At 42.9% G+C, this 17,888-nt stretch overlaps 2 protein-coding genes across 3 annotated transcripts; both read left to right on the forward strand.

Moving 5' to 3' along the window:
• The first annotated feature begins 437 nt into the window (after positions 1–437).
• Positions 438–1,172, forward strand: LOC124188890 (mediator of RNA polymerase II transcription subunit 10-like). The gene is made up of 3 exons (XM_046581822.1): positions 438–634; positions 704–787; positions 858–1,172. The coding sequence occupies exons 1-3, from the start codon at positions 513–515 to the stop codon at positions 1,060–1,062; spliced, it is 411 nt and encodes a 136-aa protein (XP_046437778.1). The 5' UTR covers positions 438–512; the 3' UTR covers positions 1,063–1,172.
• A 2,084-nt stretch (positions 1,173–3,256) lies between these two features.
• Positions 3,257–17,131, forward strand: LOC124188891 (neuropeptide F receptor-like). Of its 2 annotated transcripts, none has more exons than XM_046581823.1 (3): positions 3,257–3,869; positions 14,618–15,587; positions 15,773–17,131. In XM_046581823.1, exons 2-3 carry the CDS (start codon positions 14,643–14,645, stop codon positions 16,376–16,378), a joined length of 1,551 nt encoding a protein of 516 aa, XP_046437779.1. In that variant the 5' UTR covers positions 3,257–3,869; positions 14,618–14,642; the 3' UTR covers positions 16,379–17,131. The 2 variants fall into 2 exon arrangements, with proteins under 2 accessions (XP_046437779.1, XP_046437780.1); XM_046581824.1 differs by lacking the exon at positions 3,257–3,869 and adding an exon at positions 12,295–12,599.
• Positions 17,132–17,888: the final 757 nt, after the last annotated feature.

The following is a 17,888-nucleotide window of genomic DNA, read 5'->3' on the forward strand; positions in this document are numbered from 1 at the left end:
CGAGAGCAGATCGAGAGTGACACTGAATGACAGGCTAGTTTAATAGTAATTGGTCCTACCTTGGTAAGAAGAAACAGCAGCAGGCCCCAGCAGCTAACAGGATCCATCGTTTTTTTCAGCTCACCACGTGGCTGACACGAGACATCGCCAGGATCATGTCAATCAGCGGCTGAAGCGATTTCTGCACATCACTGGATTGTACGAGCAGCCAATTGCGAATGACAATATGGAAATCCACATCATCCTCACTTGTTCATCAAGGGCAAAAGTTAGTTAGTTAAGTCCACGTTAATTTAAGTTGTCAGTAAAATTTTGTCACAATGGCTACAGAGAAAATTTGAATTCACACCTCTCTCCTCTGCCGTATCGATTTTTCTGAGACGACAGTTCGTCTGCTATTCTGAGCTTGGTTGGTCGGGTTTGGTCGGGTTTGGCAACGTCGCATTCGTTTTGCAGTGAAACTTTGACGTTTCTGTCTGTTTGTTTTCGTTGATCAAAATTTGTCAAGAAAAATGAGTGCTCCTCTGGAAAATTTGGAAAATCAATTGGAACTTTTTGTTGAAAACGTCCGACAGGTTAAGATTATTGTTAGCGATTTTCAACCCCAAGGACAGAGTGTTCTGAACCAGAAAATGTAAATCATCTTTAAGCTGTATAATACCAAAGTTTTCCCTAATAATATGTTTTTGATTAATCAATATAGAAACTCCATTGTGCAAGGCCTGCAGGAAATTGACAAACTCAAGTCTCAGGTACAAGATGTTCATGTTCCTCTGGAAGTGTTTGAGTAAGTAAAATCATGTAAACGGCATATTGCTTGGTAAACGGAAATAAATCATTCTTTTGTTGTTCACTAGGTACATTGATGAAGGCAGAAACCCTCAACTGTACACCAAAGATTGCATGGAAAAGGCCCTGAATAAAAATGAACAAGTAAAAGGGAAGATTGATTCATACAGAAAGTTTAGGGCTCATTTGTTAGAAGAGCTCAGCCAAGTCTTTCCAAATGAGACCATGAAATATCGAACTTCCCGGGGAGATGATGTCAACAGAATTCCATAGCAGATGCACTCAAATGGCAGAAATTATTTACATTTAGAATTCAGGCTGTAAAATTGTCTTAAGACTTGAGTCCTCGTGCTCGAAAATTTAATATACCGTTTTTCTATAAATTTAGTGTTTTTTTCCCTTTCAGATAATAGTAATACAACTGTGAAACTAAAACTCTCAACAGGGAAACTTCATGTTTGAGATGTACGTCAATTTAGTTTGCCAAAAGATATGTAGTTTTAGTGCTTCTTGGAAGATGAAAGTCATAAAACGACAAATATAGTGGGAATATTCTGTTTAATTGGAAAATTTCATCCAATCAGGATTTCATGAAATTCACGCAACAAGTATAAATCGTGCAATTTTATCATTTTGACGTCTGGAACGTTTCTGCTAGCAACGCATGCCAACTTTGTATTATTCCTGCATATGAAAAGCAGCAACTTTACTAAATCAGTGATGCTTGATAATGGAATAACAAGTCATAATTTTCTATGAATTTACACTCCAAAAAAGCGAGTCTTATTGCTAATGAACAAGATTTACTATAACTTCTCGGGCCGAACCGAAAAGTCTCGTGTCTCAAACGAACATCAAACTTGGTCCCTTGAAAGAGATCTGATGGTTGGTCGTGCGTGGCTAATTAACGGCTTCCTGGGCCTGAATCACGAGTACCTAATAACCTCATAATGTATCTGATTAAATACTTTAGTCGAGTAGCCTAATTGCATTCCACACGTGCCTTATTCATACCGGCAAGCAGTCAATTTCACGGATTGCGGCGGTCAGTCGGTCACCGAGAAGAAATTCCAAACGACGGTCAGCGATTGACGTCACGACGTCGACGTCATTCCATTTAAGAGCAAGACATCCAGTAGACTGTATATGTAAGGTAAGCTATAAAGCGAATGGGAATTGTTGATCGAAGGTGGGCGCATTCGTGACCAACCCAGCGTTCAAAGTTACCATAAGACGTTGCTATATACGAGTACTGAGTACGATTTCATCTCCCCCACCCTTTCATCTGTAGATCTAATTTCTAGGGACCTGACCTAGTGGCATCGCTTGGTTTCATTTGACTCTGCACATGTAATCGCGTTAGCCTAATATGTGCGTAGGCTGCTATTCTTTTTTACCCTCCCACTGTCCCACATCAAGATCTATTTGCTTGATTCGGAATAGATATGAAAAAAACCAAAGCCAATTCTCGATAGAGGTCAGAGACTGTGAATTCATCGTTTCGCTGCGTTATTCACATGACAGGGTTCCCTTGTGTTGTTGTCAATCGAATTATAAACTCGGGAGTAGAGACTCTATACGCTTGTCTGCCATCTCCCGGGATTGTTTTGCCAAGCGGGCGATTCAAACCAGGCCTGAATAATACATCGCATAGTACATCCTCCCAAAACCAAATCGTCTTATTTATGCTTCAATCAAAAACCAGATGTCCGGATGAGAAAGTATACAACAATAAAGGCTCACCTCCTTTCATCCGCGAGCTCCCAACAGATTTTTCTTTTCTCCCCCCCTGCTGTTGGTCCTCAACAACAATCACTCACGAATGGAATTTTCTTTTGCTTGTTTTTATTTTATTTTCTTATACTCGTATCTCCCGTGACAACTACAACTTTTCCTTTTGATGGGGGACTGTCCAGACTTTGTATTTTCGCTGAAAGCATCTCGCGGGTCAGTGTGTGTGAGAGACGGAAGCCATTGTGTGTCACGTTGTGCATGGCAGCAGCAGCTATCTTTAACTCGGTTATGTTTTCATACATAGAGATGTTGTTGGCCAACAACCAGCAGGCCAGGCAGCAGTCAATAGGCCGACACCCAACTTGTCCTCATAGTATAGTACGTACCGTATGGTTGTACACTATGTATATCTGCACAATAGACTCTGCCGAGAGTTTCCGAACGTGTTTGTGTGTTGCACTTGACAACCAGGAGGACGGTGAGGACGAGTGACTGTAGTTGGCGCAGGGCAACAGCGCGGCGGAAGAGATTTATTTCTTTTATTCTTTTCTTTTTGGAGATCTTTGTGTCAGGTAAAAATGGGAGCAAAGGGAAGACGTCTGTGTAGTTTTGATTTGTATTACTCGGCACACGAGCACCGCCGCCGGAGTACACACCCGCCGCCCCTGTTTAGTACTACATGGGCAACCAGATATACATGGACTACAATAGAAATAAAGGGATCAACCGTGGCACCCGACAGTCTCAGTAAGACAGGACTGTTGAGCGTGTCGTGTCGTTCTTCATAAGGTGAGCCGCTCCAATGTTTTCCCTTTCGAATAATACGCTGAAATCTTTATTTTCCTGGAGTGAATATGTACAATTGATCAAGCGGAGAATTGCTGATTTATTTTTAGACAACTCGATTCGATTAAAAGTGTCGACCAAAATTGAATTCTTGGCAAAATTTAAAAAATAATAATTCGAGTGTCACTTATTATATTTCACGTTTTGTGATTTGTCCCCGTTCTCCACCCACTTTATCTCTTGCGCGAGAATCAATTTAAAAATATCCGCCGTTGCTGGGATTGGACTTTTTTTATATGTGACGCGGGAGTGCGCGCTTCAATATTACCCGCAGCTAAATAGTCAACGAGTTTTAAATTAAACCTGCGCTGTGGTCTCTGCTGTGAACGAGTCGTTGAATTATTCATTTCCTTATACTCTCGCTGCACAATATCCTTTTTGGGGGACGTCTGGTTGATGAAAAGAAAATGAATTTGCCATCAGTGACCAATCAACTTTCTTGTGAAATGCCTTCATTCATTTCCCAGGTCCAACCACCACCACCAACTGATGCCTTGAAGGTAATTTATGATTTGAAATTCTGCGTACTACCAGCATGTGCCGGTAATTGGACACATACAAAGATATGAGCCGTGTGTTGGGTCATATCTCTTTTTCATTTCGTGTGTCTATTTTTTGTTTTTCTATACTTTATTTGTGAATATTATCAAAATGAAATATGTTGAAAGGGATTTTCCGGTTCTTTTCACCGACATCTGTTTGTACCACATGTGTGTGTGGTATCTCTATAGATGACAGAGCCCTTTGTCGTTTATCCCGTCACGCGCTCTACTCACATAACTGCACATGCATATCAAAGGCTTTTTGCCTAGATATTTCGGTTGCGGGCAGCCTCACAGGCAACAGGCATCATGTTGCATCCGCCCCCTCGGGCAACGTTCGTTTTCAATATAAATCAAAACTTTATATTACGGGTCCGGTTCCCCTTTTTTGTACCTTATATATCCAGCTGTGCCGCACGCGTAATATAGTGACACCCATTGGAGTCCTGAAGGATATACACACAGCAGTTTCATCATCTTCTTATACAGTATGTATTTTCTTTGGGGAGTTGAGTCCACCAAGTCCGCAAAGTGGGTTGTATTACACGGCAACAGTCCAATTTCAAGGGGTTGTTATGTTATATTTTGATCTGAGCTATATTATATATTGGCTCTCCCGAGCGTCTTTTGTGCAATTATTATCTTCTAAGCCTTTTTTTATGGCCTTTAATAACCGAGTCTAAGACTCTGGAATCCCATCTATTACGGGTCTTAGCGCAATATAGTCGAGAGTTGGTCTACCGCTTCTCTGTATAAGCTGTATTAATATATATACCGATATCTTATAAAGGCTGCGGTCTGGTATATAATAGCATAATGTTTAGACGCTATATAACATTCAGTCCATTGAAGGAGCGTGTACTACATTTTAGGGGCTGGCCCATAGAGCGACAAAATCAAAAGAGATAAAGACTTGATGGATCTGTAATTATATTTATAAATTCTATGGCAGCAAATGTATATAATCATCAAATAATAAGCAGAGAGACGAACTCGCCATATAACATCTTTCTGTGTGGGCTTGAGGTTTCCATGGTCACCACCCAGCAGCAGGGGTGTACATGTACAATATTACGTGTGTTGTTCTTTGCCTAATACGATTTTCCAGACTTTTGCGCTAGACCTTCAACTCGATCACGGTCAATTAGAAGTTATACAAGCTAATCATCACCACGAGATATATACTGTGTTGCTCTTTCTATAAATAGAAGGTGAAATCATTTGCCTTTAATATCATCGTCAGTTCAGAATTTTAATCTTTAATACCTGTCAGACGTGCTGACGTTTCTTTTCAAGGTATTCAAAGTTGCATAATTAACCAGGAAATGCGGGGCTTCCTAGTCACGTACGACTCGTAGAATTTCAAGTCGTGATTCGTGGAAAAATCAATCGAATGCGTCGAATTCGAGCGAGAAAAAAGGAAATAAAATTTACCGGAATCTACCAAGGCGGAAAGATTGACGCCTAAAAATATATAAGGGTATACGGATAAAAAATTCAAAAGGGCCAGCAGAAAAAATATAGAAGGACAGGCTGACATAAAATATTGACGTCGTCGGCAGATTTTGCTTTAAAATATTTCTTGGCAGTGTAGCATAATATAATGTGCTGCGTCGAGCGAAACAGAACAACAGACGGAATTCGACCAAGTCTATCATCAACGAATTCAATAAAAAATCATTTTCTTGTATATATTTCCGCGAAGTGTGACTGCTGCTGCACTGCTGTAAAAGGAAAGAAGAGCTTTTCAATTTGATAATGAATAGATATGTGTACATTGTTAATATTTCCTCCGCCCGTGATGCTAGAGATATTCACATCAGTGAGAGGTTGAAATAGCGGAGCGCTTGCACACAATCGATAATAGTCACAATGCAACGGGATTTCATTCGACCGGAATATTTCAATTGGAAAAGTGACAGTTGTCGTGCTGTCCCGGTCCCTGTGTGGGCGTATAATATATAGTGGATTACGGTTGATTACATCATCGCGCCAATCGATTTGGAGAGAGGATCATTCGATATATTATATATATACATACCCCCAATGGTTATTTTACATGTTGGGTGCCGGTACACAGCAGCAGCAATTCATCCGCATCATCAGAAATGAATTAATGAAATTGCAATCGCCTGCATCACCGGTAGATATAGCCGATCGTGCAACAATTTCGGCTCTACCCGCATCATCGATTTCCAGCCGCCGTCGCCATAAAAATGTCATTACTCGAATTCCTGACAATCAATCTCAAATGTTACGCAGGTTTTTCGTCAATATTAGAGTCTTCCTTCGACTTGATATCCCCCGCCTCGCAATCCATCCGTTTTGATATTAAATTGAACATGATTGGGTTCCCTCTCTCGCTGTCGAAACTAATACGCGGAAAACCTCAGGACGCGAGCGGGAATTTAACGGCACATATAGAAATCTTTTCATCTCTCGACAGTCTATCTCTGCCATATATTTAAATATCTCTGTGTGGGTACATATGCCCGAAATGTTTTATATACCGGAGAGAAACGGAGAAAATAAAAGAGAGAAATGGACATCTTATTCTCGTTTCTCTTTTCAAATGATATCAAAAGCTGCTGGGCAGCCAAATCCAATCAAACAGGTCAAAGGCATCGCGTCGTTATACCGTAAAAGTCCACGTGGGAGACACACAGACATGTTGGAGATGTATATTATTATTATGATATTAAACTTGTTGTGTGCGATACGACGACGATGATGAAAGCAAAAGACGGAGGAGAGAAAAATCGATGACGCAATTAAAAGCGACCGAGTGCGCTGCTGCTGATGCTCCGGCTTCTTTGTTGTCCTGGTGGGTTTAATGTGCAGAGCAAATCGGCGGGAGAGCAGATGAGAGTCAAACAATACTGGATGGGCGACAATGATTGAGAATTCATTTCCAAAATTAACGTCGAACGAATTATTTGATTATCGACACAAAAGTCAATCGCAAATCTTCTGCCACTGTCACAGCATATATAACTGTTGCCAATAGTCTCTATAACATTATACCAATATAGTGGTGATGCATCAATAATGTATCCAACGAGTCCTCCATCTACTTGTACCGAGAGATAGACGTAATATCGTGACTGCTGGAGTTCTCTTGACCCGGGAGTTTCTTTTGTTGCTTCCATTATCGTCTCCGATTTCCCGTGTCTCTCATCACCTTTTTTGGGCCACGGTAAAAAGGGCCAACAAGGGCCGGGCCGGGTGACGCCAAGTGAGTTGCTCAGCGGCCGCTGTGATTAGCGACGGATCGAATCTCAAACGCCCGCGCGCGCGTCCTCATTTTTCTTTCTTTTTCTCGGTCACGTACGGGCCATTATGTCCCGACGCGGTATAATAACCCGCACGACCCAATACGACGATTTATTTTTTAAATTTTCCGTCCATGATTTTTTCTCAAAAAGAAATTTAACTTTCACGACGAATTTCTAAACGATATCGAACGCTGAAATTCATTTCCCTTTGGCTTTTCTATTATGTCAAACCCACGTGACATGTTTAATTCAAAATATATATTAAGTGAGCTATATAAATCTTGATTTAGACTCAAATTGGAGTCGACATAGGGCTTTAGAGCCGAGTATATCTCTGCCACCATCTTTGATAATACGTATACAAAGCCCCAGCTCACATTGCATAATGACTCTTGCGGAAATACATTTAAGACTCTCTCTAGCTCTTATCTGTCCAACAATAGCATAAATGGCAGTAGTAGTCGCGAGGGGGGATATATCCTCAGCCAGGAAGATTTAGATGTTTTGGGGTTGATATATAAGCCTTTCTATATATCCAGCAGCGGTATATATAAGTGATTTCAGGATTTGAGAGGAGAGCAACATGTCCATTTCGTTCAGCGGGATATCTCGGAGAGTGTTTTTATCTTGACTTATTGAAACAGCCTATGCCTATCTAGCTGCACTCTACACAGCTGTGCATCTAGAGAGGCTAATGTTGGCCATCATCTCAGTGTATTACTCAGCAAGAGAGAGAGAGTCCCCCTGCATATTCAAGGGTCCTATATTTATATAGAGGTAACAATCCTTCAGCTTGGCCATTTTGCTCACTTGTAAAATATACCTGTGGACATTTATATGCTGGGAGGGTTTGAAACGCTAAAGCTTAATATACTATTGCGACTCCCGGGATGATGTTGATTCATGTTACACACATCTCAAGAGGCTTTTAGATCTTGCCGGGGTGTAGTTAAGCATCAAGAGATGGCAAGTGGACACGCTATGGCTATCGTAATTCAAAAGTTAATTGTCTCTCTTGGCCATTGTTCACATTTTCCGATTTCTACACATTTATATCTGCTCTAATTTGAGCTCGTATAGTTACTATTATAGTGTACACGGTAGTAAGGTCCTTTTTCATTATGAATTAAATTTTTTTCAACTGTGCGCTGCCTCTTCAAATTAACTGGAGATGATTGGGAGCCCAGAGGTTCCCGTGTACTCTTCACCGTGCCGCGTCCAGGGTTTTTTTATCAATGGCCCAAGGCATAATGAAAATGATGTAGAGACTAAATAGAAACCAAAGGACCAAAGTTTTCCTTACTACAGACCCAATACCCTTCGTGGAAGAAAAGCCTGGCCCAGCCACATCCAGCATCCATCCAAGTTTATTCCTCCGCTTTTCCTCAAAAGACGGCCAGGAATTTTCATTCGAAAAGGGAAAAGTCACGATCGTCTTTCATTGGCTGCTGTGCACATTGGGACTGTGGAGTGAGGTTTGGTTCACCCGTGGAATTTCGCCGGCCTCGGCACGTTAACCGAATAACCGTTGGAATATGCTATAGGGTGAACAGCCCCGACGTAACCATCACGATCCTCACGAGGATCTATACACAAACTCAGAAGTCAACTTGCGAAACGTTATAGAGCGTGACGGCTATAGGATATGCCGGGACAAAGTTGAGGCCCTTATTACGTTATTCAGGTCTAAAATTTGTATAGCCTAGCATCAAATAAGAGACAACAATATAATAACAGTTTGATGGCAATTTATTTAGGAGGTGAATTGGATGTACAAGTACACCGACAACGCATCATTATACTATAAATATAGCGATTGAAAACGACGTGAATGTCGATGTATGAAACTGCATGCCCAACTCCGCCCAACTCGATTTGAATTCAATCGAGTGGCAATTAACTTTAGACCCAGTGAGACTTTATGTCCAAGAAAAAAAGGGGGCCGGAGGGAATTAGCTCTCCGCTTTGGCTGCTCTTGCCGGAAATCAAAATGAGGATCGATCCGTCATTTTTTCCTTATTCCTTTATTATTATTTCTTTTTAAAAAAATGTATAGCTACATGGGCTGGTTGGCCCATATTTCTATACATCACGCACCGCTGGGTCCTATATAATACTTGTAGTCAAGAGTTTGGACGGAATAGAGTTGCAGGGCTTTTCGCTGACTGTTCGACACTATGGGCCTGGGACTGGGCCTGTGCAATGGCAGCAGCAGCACATTCACTCGTCCCCAGCAATTCATTGAATCATATTGTCTGCCTGGATGTCTGTTGTATAGACGTACCCTATTGTAGTCAAACAAATTGTATTTTTGATCCCTGCTTGGGCGACTCGAGAAAGAAAGATCCATCAATTGCATTGCTGATTTAATCAAGCCCATACACACATTACTATAATACAAAAAGATCGAAAGGCCAAGTAGAGAGATAGAAACAAAAGGATCTATAGACGACTAACTATTCTCGGGAAACGGTATATAAGATCTATACACACACGAGCAGCAGAGAATAGCTATACAGGATGCTGTCGAATGATCTTATATAGCTCGTCTGAATATCACAGAAAAAGAGGCTGATGCCATTGGATGATTCTTATATGATTCGCTGCTTCCCAATTTTTTGTTGTTTCATATACGTCTGCACAGCAACATCTTTGGGGTGTTGTTGCCATCACCTCTCGAGTTCTTTCGATCACAGAAGAAGAAGATAGAAAGACTTTCATATACATAAAAGAACGAGCTGTAGCAAGGGAAATCGATAATGTTGACTGCAGCCCAGTCTCTCTCAGCAGCATTCTCGATATCCGCAAATGATATATCCATCAAATGCATTAGACTGTATAGGTATTATACATTACGGCGATTGAGAAAGGATAAAGAGAGCAGTATTATCCCGCTAGAAAGATATATATAACGAATAATATTAGAAGGTGCGTATTTTTATGGATCTGGCAGCAACCCATTTTATTGCCGCCCTGTATACTACAGGATGAATGTCTAGATGATGTGACACGGAACAAAAAGGCATGTCTCCATATCGCTGCCAGCTGTAACAATAAAAAGAAATCCAATAAAAGGCCCATATATAGCGCCATAATACATAGTAATACTCAATACCATTATAGAAACATCCTCCGATATTTTCAATCACCGCCCCGATATTATACTTATGTAAGGAGCCATAATCATTGAAGATATATTTTATTTTTGTACTACAACTATATCCGCCATTTTCTGCTAAATCAGAGTATACGACAAAGGGCATTCATCATCATCTGGTGATGGATACACTTAATGAGAATTCTTGATATAGACGCCAGATTTGTCTGGCCTTGCCACAGCGCACCAGCAGACCACCATCATCACGGCATGCATATTATATAACATGTATTATATAATATACCAAAGCATAACTTATCTAGCGCTTTATAGTGGTAAACAGTAAACAGGGTGTGCGGGTTTCTGCTCAGTCTCCTGCAATAGCACATATAGTATATGTATATGTATTATATACGGCCGGCTTATGAATTATTCCTGGCGGATCGCTATCATAGACTGCAGGCGGTGTGTCGGGAAATGAGGTGCATCAGCACGCGGGCGATGATGGCATTAGATTATATCGGTGAGCACTGCCATAGACCGTCCTCTATATGTATTCAGCCTGGGCCATCATATTTTTCTCACAACTAATAGGCTCATCTATATTTCACTAATATCCATCCATATCCAAAGCTATACATGGGATGATCAAGTTGATCTATATAGAAGCATACAACTCGATCACTAATTGATGATAGTGCGCTGATGGGGTTTGTATAAATATAAATGTAAAATAATAAACTCTTTTGATGCTTTGGCGGGGTGCTGAATGTTGCACGTCCGCTATTATTATACTTATCCTATGGTTTGGTTTGGTTTGTTTGTTTGTTTTGGGGGTTTTCCCGAGTGTGGATGTAATATTTACCCATCAACTTCTCCGTTCCGCCTACGGGGGCATAAAGTACACACGAATCAATTTGCTATATAGAACTGCTGCTGCTGCTGCTTGGTCTCTACCCGGGTCTATATGGTCTACTACCCCAACGGTTTATTATATTTTGCGACGCGCATCTCACGCTGATGAAACTGTCCGCCAGAGAGAAGAGAGAGAAGAACGCGCAGGTGTCCTTAAGAGTTTACTGCTCGTATTATAGATGTACTAATCATCTCCCAGCAGCAGGTCGTTCAACTGCATTTCAGAAAACAGTCTGAGTTAAAGAAAATAAAGCCGTTTTTCAAGTATAAGACACAACCAAAGATTTCTTTCTGAGAACAATTATTAAAAGGTGATGATGCTGTGTGACGCAGCAGTCGAAGCGGATTGTCGTTTCCATCAGCACTGCCATTCCAGCAAATCGGATGATGATCGTGCTGGAATGACGTATATTCTGGCTGATTTCATTCACAAATAATAACAAATAATCATTTCAACAATGAATGAAAAAGTGCACTCAGCCAGACGCCGATCGAATTTTCTCTGCTCTCTATTAAAGAATTTAAAAATAATCAAATAAAAAAGGGGTGACGCCACGTCTATATAGTCACTGGCGCGCAGAAGCGACAGCAGCACATCAGTTGATATAGTCGAGGCACGAGGCTCTTTAGATGTTAAAAAAAAAAAAAGAACCTCGTCGTCGTCGTCGTTGATTTTCTCAAATCACGGCGACGACTCGTAACCAACGGGTCACCCAATTTCCAGCTGCTGGCAAATAAATCTGTGCTGTGCGCCATCAAATTTGCATCATCACAGGCGATTGCGCTGATCGGCGCCGCCCAACAATAAGTGATGGATTTTATACATTGTGATACAGGCCGTTCCAACTTTGCTCTATCTCAACTCATTTGGACAAAATCATTAAACTCCCCAACAGCAGCAACTTGACGGACTATTTATTTATATGGCATGTACATATTCAAATGGCGCGCAGAATGTATTAGTGAAGTGTTTTTCCGGTGCGTGTGTGTCGTCCTGAGCACCAGCATCTGTCCTATGTGAATTTTAGCCAGACAACCGGAATGCACAGTAGCCTATAGTTTAGTAATTGCCATCAGATCGATTGAGAACTGTTTTATAAGAGAGCCGATGGATCGACGGGCTGTGCGGATACCGTGCCATCAGCAGCGCTTTTGTTTTTTGTTTTCTAATTCTCTCTGAAAAAAGAAAGAAAGAAAGAGGCAATTGTATAGACGACGAGAATCTAACGACATTCATCTATTCTTCGTTGGGGTTCGCGTGGGTGTTGTCTGATTTCTGTCGAGTCGACAAAAGACGAATCGACAGATTTGGCCGGGTTGTCGTCTACCAACGAAGACGATCGTTAGCAGCATCGGCAGTGATTGGAATTGGAGCCTCTATAACAACATCAATCTTCTCAGGTAAATGAGAATTCCGTTCCCCAACACAAAATATTTCATTCGTTAGAGGTCGACTAGGCAACGATCCCGCCATTTTTGTGTTTCGATGGAAATATGTGAAATTCGTTTTATAAATTAGCCATGGACAGAAATAACCCCCTCCTTTTGTTTGATGAGATCGTTATATACGTGAAATGATCAAATAGGAGCAGATAGGAATAATAATAATAGGCACTCGCCTAATGGAAATGTCGTTTTCGGTCTACCAGTCCATTAATTTCCCAATTCATTTGATTCCGAATATCAACTGTATATTACGTTTTGTTGCATCATGTTACGTAACCTGCATTAGAAACCGTATTGTAACCTACTGGTTCAAGTCATATCCACCCTGCAGGATCTCCCCTTTCACGGCGACGTGGGTATGGCCGGAATACGTACAGCAGAGCTCTTACATAGGATATCTTACAGCATCCGCTTCTTTCCATCGTATCCATCCGTCCAGGCCGCGCATCAGATATATTTATATACCTTGCTGGATGTCGGTTTTATAATCTTCCTCTTTCCAGTGAATTGTAATCGTTACACAATTTTATTTATTTTGTTCTTTGTAGAAACATAACGTTCCACTGAAATTCAATGTTTTTCCGCTCATCTGTGTGCAAAGTTCTTTAAACGGCCGCAAGGGGAAAAGGATCTAAACATGTCAGACTTTGAGAGTCGATTTCGTGTACCCACCGCTGCCTTAGGCACTCGCTTTACTCCAAAGGAAATGAGATGACGCCATCGATCGCTGTGCTTCATTGATGGTCTGTTTATTTATTGATAGACTCGACGCAAGTTGAGTGGCGGCGTGCCATTTCTCTCCTGTTGGTTGTTGCCGACATAAATAATTCACTAAAGGACAAAATATTCCTGACATGAACCAAACGAGCCAACCATTAACATTTTGAAAGGTGTGTCTATATAATAATAATAGCGCAGCGTATGTAGTTTCTTTTGGATATCGTGCGGCACTATAACTTTGAACTCTTGGACGTGTCTGCATCAGCCGGCGGGATATATAGGAGAAACTTTATTATATAGAACGTGCAAAGGATCTCACGATCCTGCAGCAGCTGCTCCTTTCTTTATTCTATCCCTATATATATTGGCACTTGCCTTTTTTTAAAAACTATAGTTTCACTTTTTAAAATGACGGGAAAAACATCCATCTCAAAAAATTGGCCCTCCCCAACGCAGTGAAGCCCCGGCCAACTCTATGCGCATAAACGGGAAATTCCCAAGCAGACAATGTGTAGTATACACCGCAGGATCGCCTTTCTTTTTATCAATGCTATAGCTGCGCTGTTGATTGTCTTTGGCAAGGTCCACCGCCATTTGTGTGTGCTGCGTTCCAGATAGACAAAAACCAATATCGCCCAGCAGATTATATGTAGACGATGGCACACAGAGCACTAGCAGCAGCCGAGCCCGTCAACATATCACGCAGGGATCACGCAGTAATAACCTGTCGTCCCGAAAGAGAAAAAAAAGAGAGAGTCTGTGATGGTGGACGGAGCGAAACTTTTGTCGGAAACAGCAGCACATTCCACCCAATGTGTGATGGCTAGCTGCATTGTGGCGGATGCTGTATATGTCTGATACTCCATGTTTGCCACTCGGCTGATCCTGGCGACAGATTATTGGAAAAAAAAAAACCCCGCCGGGAAGTCGCGACACGGTGCAAGTTAATACGACCGCACGAGCAGCAGCAGCACATCATAACATTTCCAGGGAATACAATTTCTATATAAATGTCGCATGGGGGAAGGAGGATGTGATCCTGTGTCCAGGGCATCTTTTGATTCTTTATTTGACGTGGTGGCCAGCACAATCGAGCGTGCTGTACATTCGGGCTCCGTAATGACTTTTCCCGTTGCTGGCCAAACAATAAGTGGCCGTCCATCCTTAATAATGGCCACACAAGTGCGCATCTGATATTTTGGTTTTGTTTTTTTGTTGGCTCCTTATATTGCGCTGATCGATCGAGGGTACAGATTGGCGACAGGAGCTGCAGTAGACATGGCCGATTATCAGGAGCTGACGGACGAGGATCCGTTTGACGACCCGCACAATCTGACGGCCTGGATTATGCAACACATGGAGCGGAGCGAAGGCGGCGTGCTGGCCGGCCAGCTCAATCACACGACAATCAGAATTCTGGTGCACAATTTGACTAATTTGTTGCTGAAACATCCGGCCGGCGCCGGCGGATTGCTCAATCTCAACATCAATCCGGACGACGAGCACTACTGGTCCAGGGTCATGGAAAACAGGCGGGTGGGTTACGCTGCTTCGTGCGCCCTCATCACGCTCTACTCGGTTCTCATTATGGCCGGCTCGCTGGGCAATTGCCTGGTCATTTGGGCCGTCATCCGTCAGCCAACTATGCGGACGCTGCGCAACACGTTCATCACCAACTTGGCCGTCTCCGATCTGCTCCTGTGTCTAGTGACGATGCCGCTGACCCTATTGGAGATCATCACCAAGTACTGGCCGCTGGGCGACTCGGTTCTCAGCTGCAAGCTGGCCGGTGGACTCCAGGCCGTCTCCATCTTCGTCTCGACCATGTCCATCACGGCCATTTCGCTGGATCGCTACCAGTTGATCGTCTACCCGACCACCGACTATCTCAAGCGGATAGGAGCCGCCGCTGGGCTCCTATCCATCTGGGCCCTGAGCTTCCTCCTGGCGGCGCCCATGTTTCTCTTCCGCTCGCTGGACCATCACGCTTTGTGGCCGTCGCACTACGGCATTGGCGTCGAGTCGGTCGACTATTGCTACGAGAACTGGCCCGTGGCCCACGGACGGGCGTTGTACTCGGCGGCCACGATCGTCGTCCAATACGCCGCCCCCATTCTCATCGTCTCCGTCGTCCACGCCAAAATCTGCCGCCGGCTGCGCTTGCGCCAGTCGCTCATGATGTCCATGGGCAAAGATTCACGCAAACAGGCCTCGGAGAAACAGGTATAATATTCAAACTAACTAACTAATTAACAATTTAATGAGAAAATGATGAGAGTCTGTGACGATCAAACAACCGCATCATCTCCGTTTGTCTTTCATTTCTCTTTTCAACTCACAAATCTCTTCTGTCAAATAATAAAAACATCTCCTGGATGTAATTTGGATGCGGATGCTTTCTTATATAGCGGCTGAGGCGTCTCAACTCGTTGCTGGTGACGATCGCTTTCATCTTCGCCGTTTGCTGGATGCCACTCAACGTCTACAACCTGGTGCTCGACCTGTACAACCCCTTTCAAAAGCCCGAAGATCAAGAGACGATGCTCATCATCTACGCCGTTTGTCATATGCTGGGCATGTCGTCGGCCTGCGCCAACCCGTGGCTCTACGGCTGGTACAACGACAATTTCCGCAACGAGTTCCGCGACATTGTCGGACCGTTTCTCCGATGCTTCGGGCGTCATTGTCCGGCCCTGGCCACTTCAATCTCCGTTTCCAGGACGTCGTCTAGACAAAGGGCAGCCCAGCAGCGACCCGACGGCAGCAACACCCTCATGAACGGCGGCGGAGGTGGCGGATGCGGCGGAGCGGGCGGAGGCGCCCCGATGCTCAACGGAGAAGACGAACATTCGCAGCTGAGGGCCTGTTGCACCGAGGAGGACGACGATGACAATTTGCCTCACCTCATCACCTGCAACATGCCCATGATGCAGATGAACCAAATGACCTGCGAGGTCGAGATGACCTACTCCTCCTGCGTCCAATCCACCATCCAATCCAGTGACATGCTCTAGTCTATGCTGTTGTGTGTTGGGTGGCTGATGCTGGGCGACCGGCTGAGCTTTTTGGATATCCGCCATCACCTTTTGTTGGTTTCCCCGTCGCCATGACAACTGTCTATAGGTGCAGCACAACCGCAGCACGGAATGAAATCGACCAGTTCCGTGTACAAACGCCAGCAGCTCTTTTCTCTGATGTCCGTGTCGTTCTTCTCTCTGTTGTCTGTGCTGTCGTACGCGTCATTAATTTGTATACACCCCCACCCACACAACAGGAGAAAACGTATATAACTTCTCTCTTATACCTGTGTGTGTATAATATTTCCCGTCAACTGATCTGCTGCTGCTGTATATTCCCGTGGAAATTGGGATATGTATAATGAAAATTATTTTGAAATTCAGACATTCTCCTGCCGGTATGGTTGGGTTTCACTGTGTGGATTACGTCAAAAACTTTTGGCGGCGCGCACCAATTCGACATCCGACATTTCTACAATCTATTTATTCATGTATACGTGCTCGGTGCCCATATAGATTGAGATGTGCAACGTGATGCGTGAGTGTACAAAACATTCGGGGTGTATAAAAAGCGGAAGCAAACAAGCCAGATTCAATCCGCCATTGTTTTCGTGTACAGAAAAACAATAAAGTTGATATCCTTGTTGACAATTTGACAAAACTATATAAACCAAGACGTCCGTATTTTTGTGTATATATAATGACTGTGCATACAATACAATTTAAATGGAACGTGATATTTCGGCGAAAAACGTCGAAATAAGTGTCTCGACTCGCTCTGATGGAAACAAATAAACAAAAGTCTAAAGCGAAATAATATAAAACAAAACATAAGACGCATTTCCCAAAAAGGTTATACAATGTTACTCACACATGTCGAAAGCTTTTAGGCCATATTCTTCTATTCACAGATATTCAAAAAACTTGTACATCTCTGGCATTTCAAAAGATTAAAAGAAATACAAAATCCCGCCCGATGTTAATAATAAAAGCGACGAGATTGTGGTGCTACGGTGACGATCAATCCAGCACTCATCATGCCAATACTCTAGTGACGTGCATGTTGAGCTGTCGAAATATTATTTCTGCCTTTTTCAACTGCGACGCACCGATACGTGACGCATATGGTTATTATTATTATTAAAAAAGTCGGGGCTCTGCGCGTCGTGTTGCACAGCAACTTGAAATCTGTTATGCAATGCGCCCATTTCCTCGAACGGGTCTGTCTTATTCACTGTGAATTATTTATTGCCGATACAATAACACAGAGTCAGGAGCTATCATAGGCGAACGACAAGGCTTCTTATTTTTGTAGGATATGACGCGCTTCACTTTCTGTTTTTCACCCAATTTTTCTTCTCTACAATAGTTCTCCTGTATAAAGATTGCCGAGTTGCGACACAACAGGAGCCAGTGAACGGAACACAAAGGAAAAGACGACGAATCTAACTTTTATGAAAATTGAGAGTGCTTGTCAATTGAATTCTCCCCCCATTGCTTGTATTGC

This window comes from Daphnia pulex, chromosome 2 (assembly GCF_021134715.1).
Source record: "Daphnia pulex isolate KAP4 chromosome 2, ASM2113471v1".
Classification (NCBI taxonomy): domain Eukaryota; kingdom Metazoa; phylum Arthropoda; class Branchiopoda; order Diplostraca; family Daphniidae; genus Daphnia; species Daphnia pulex.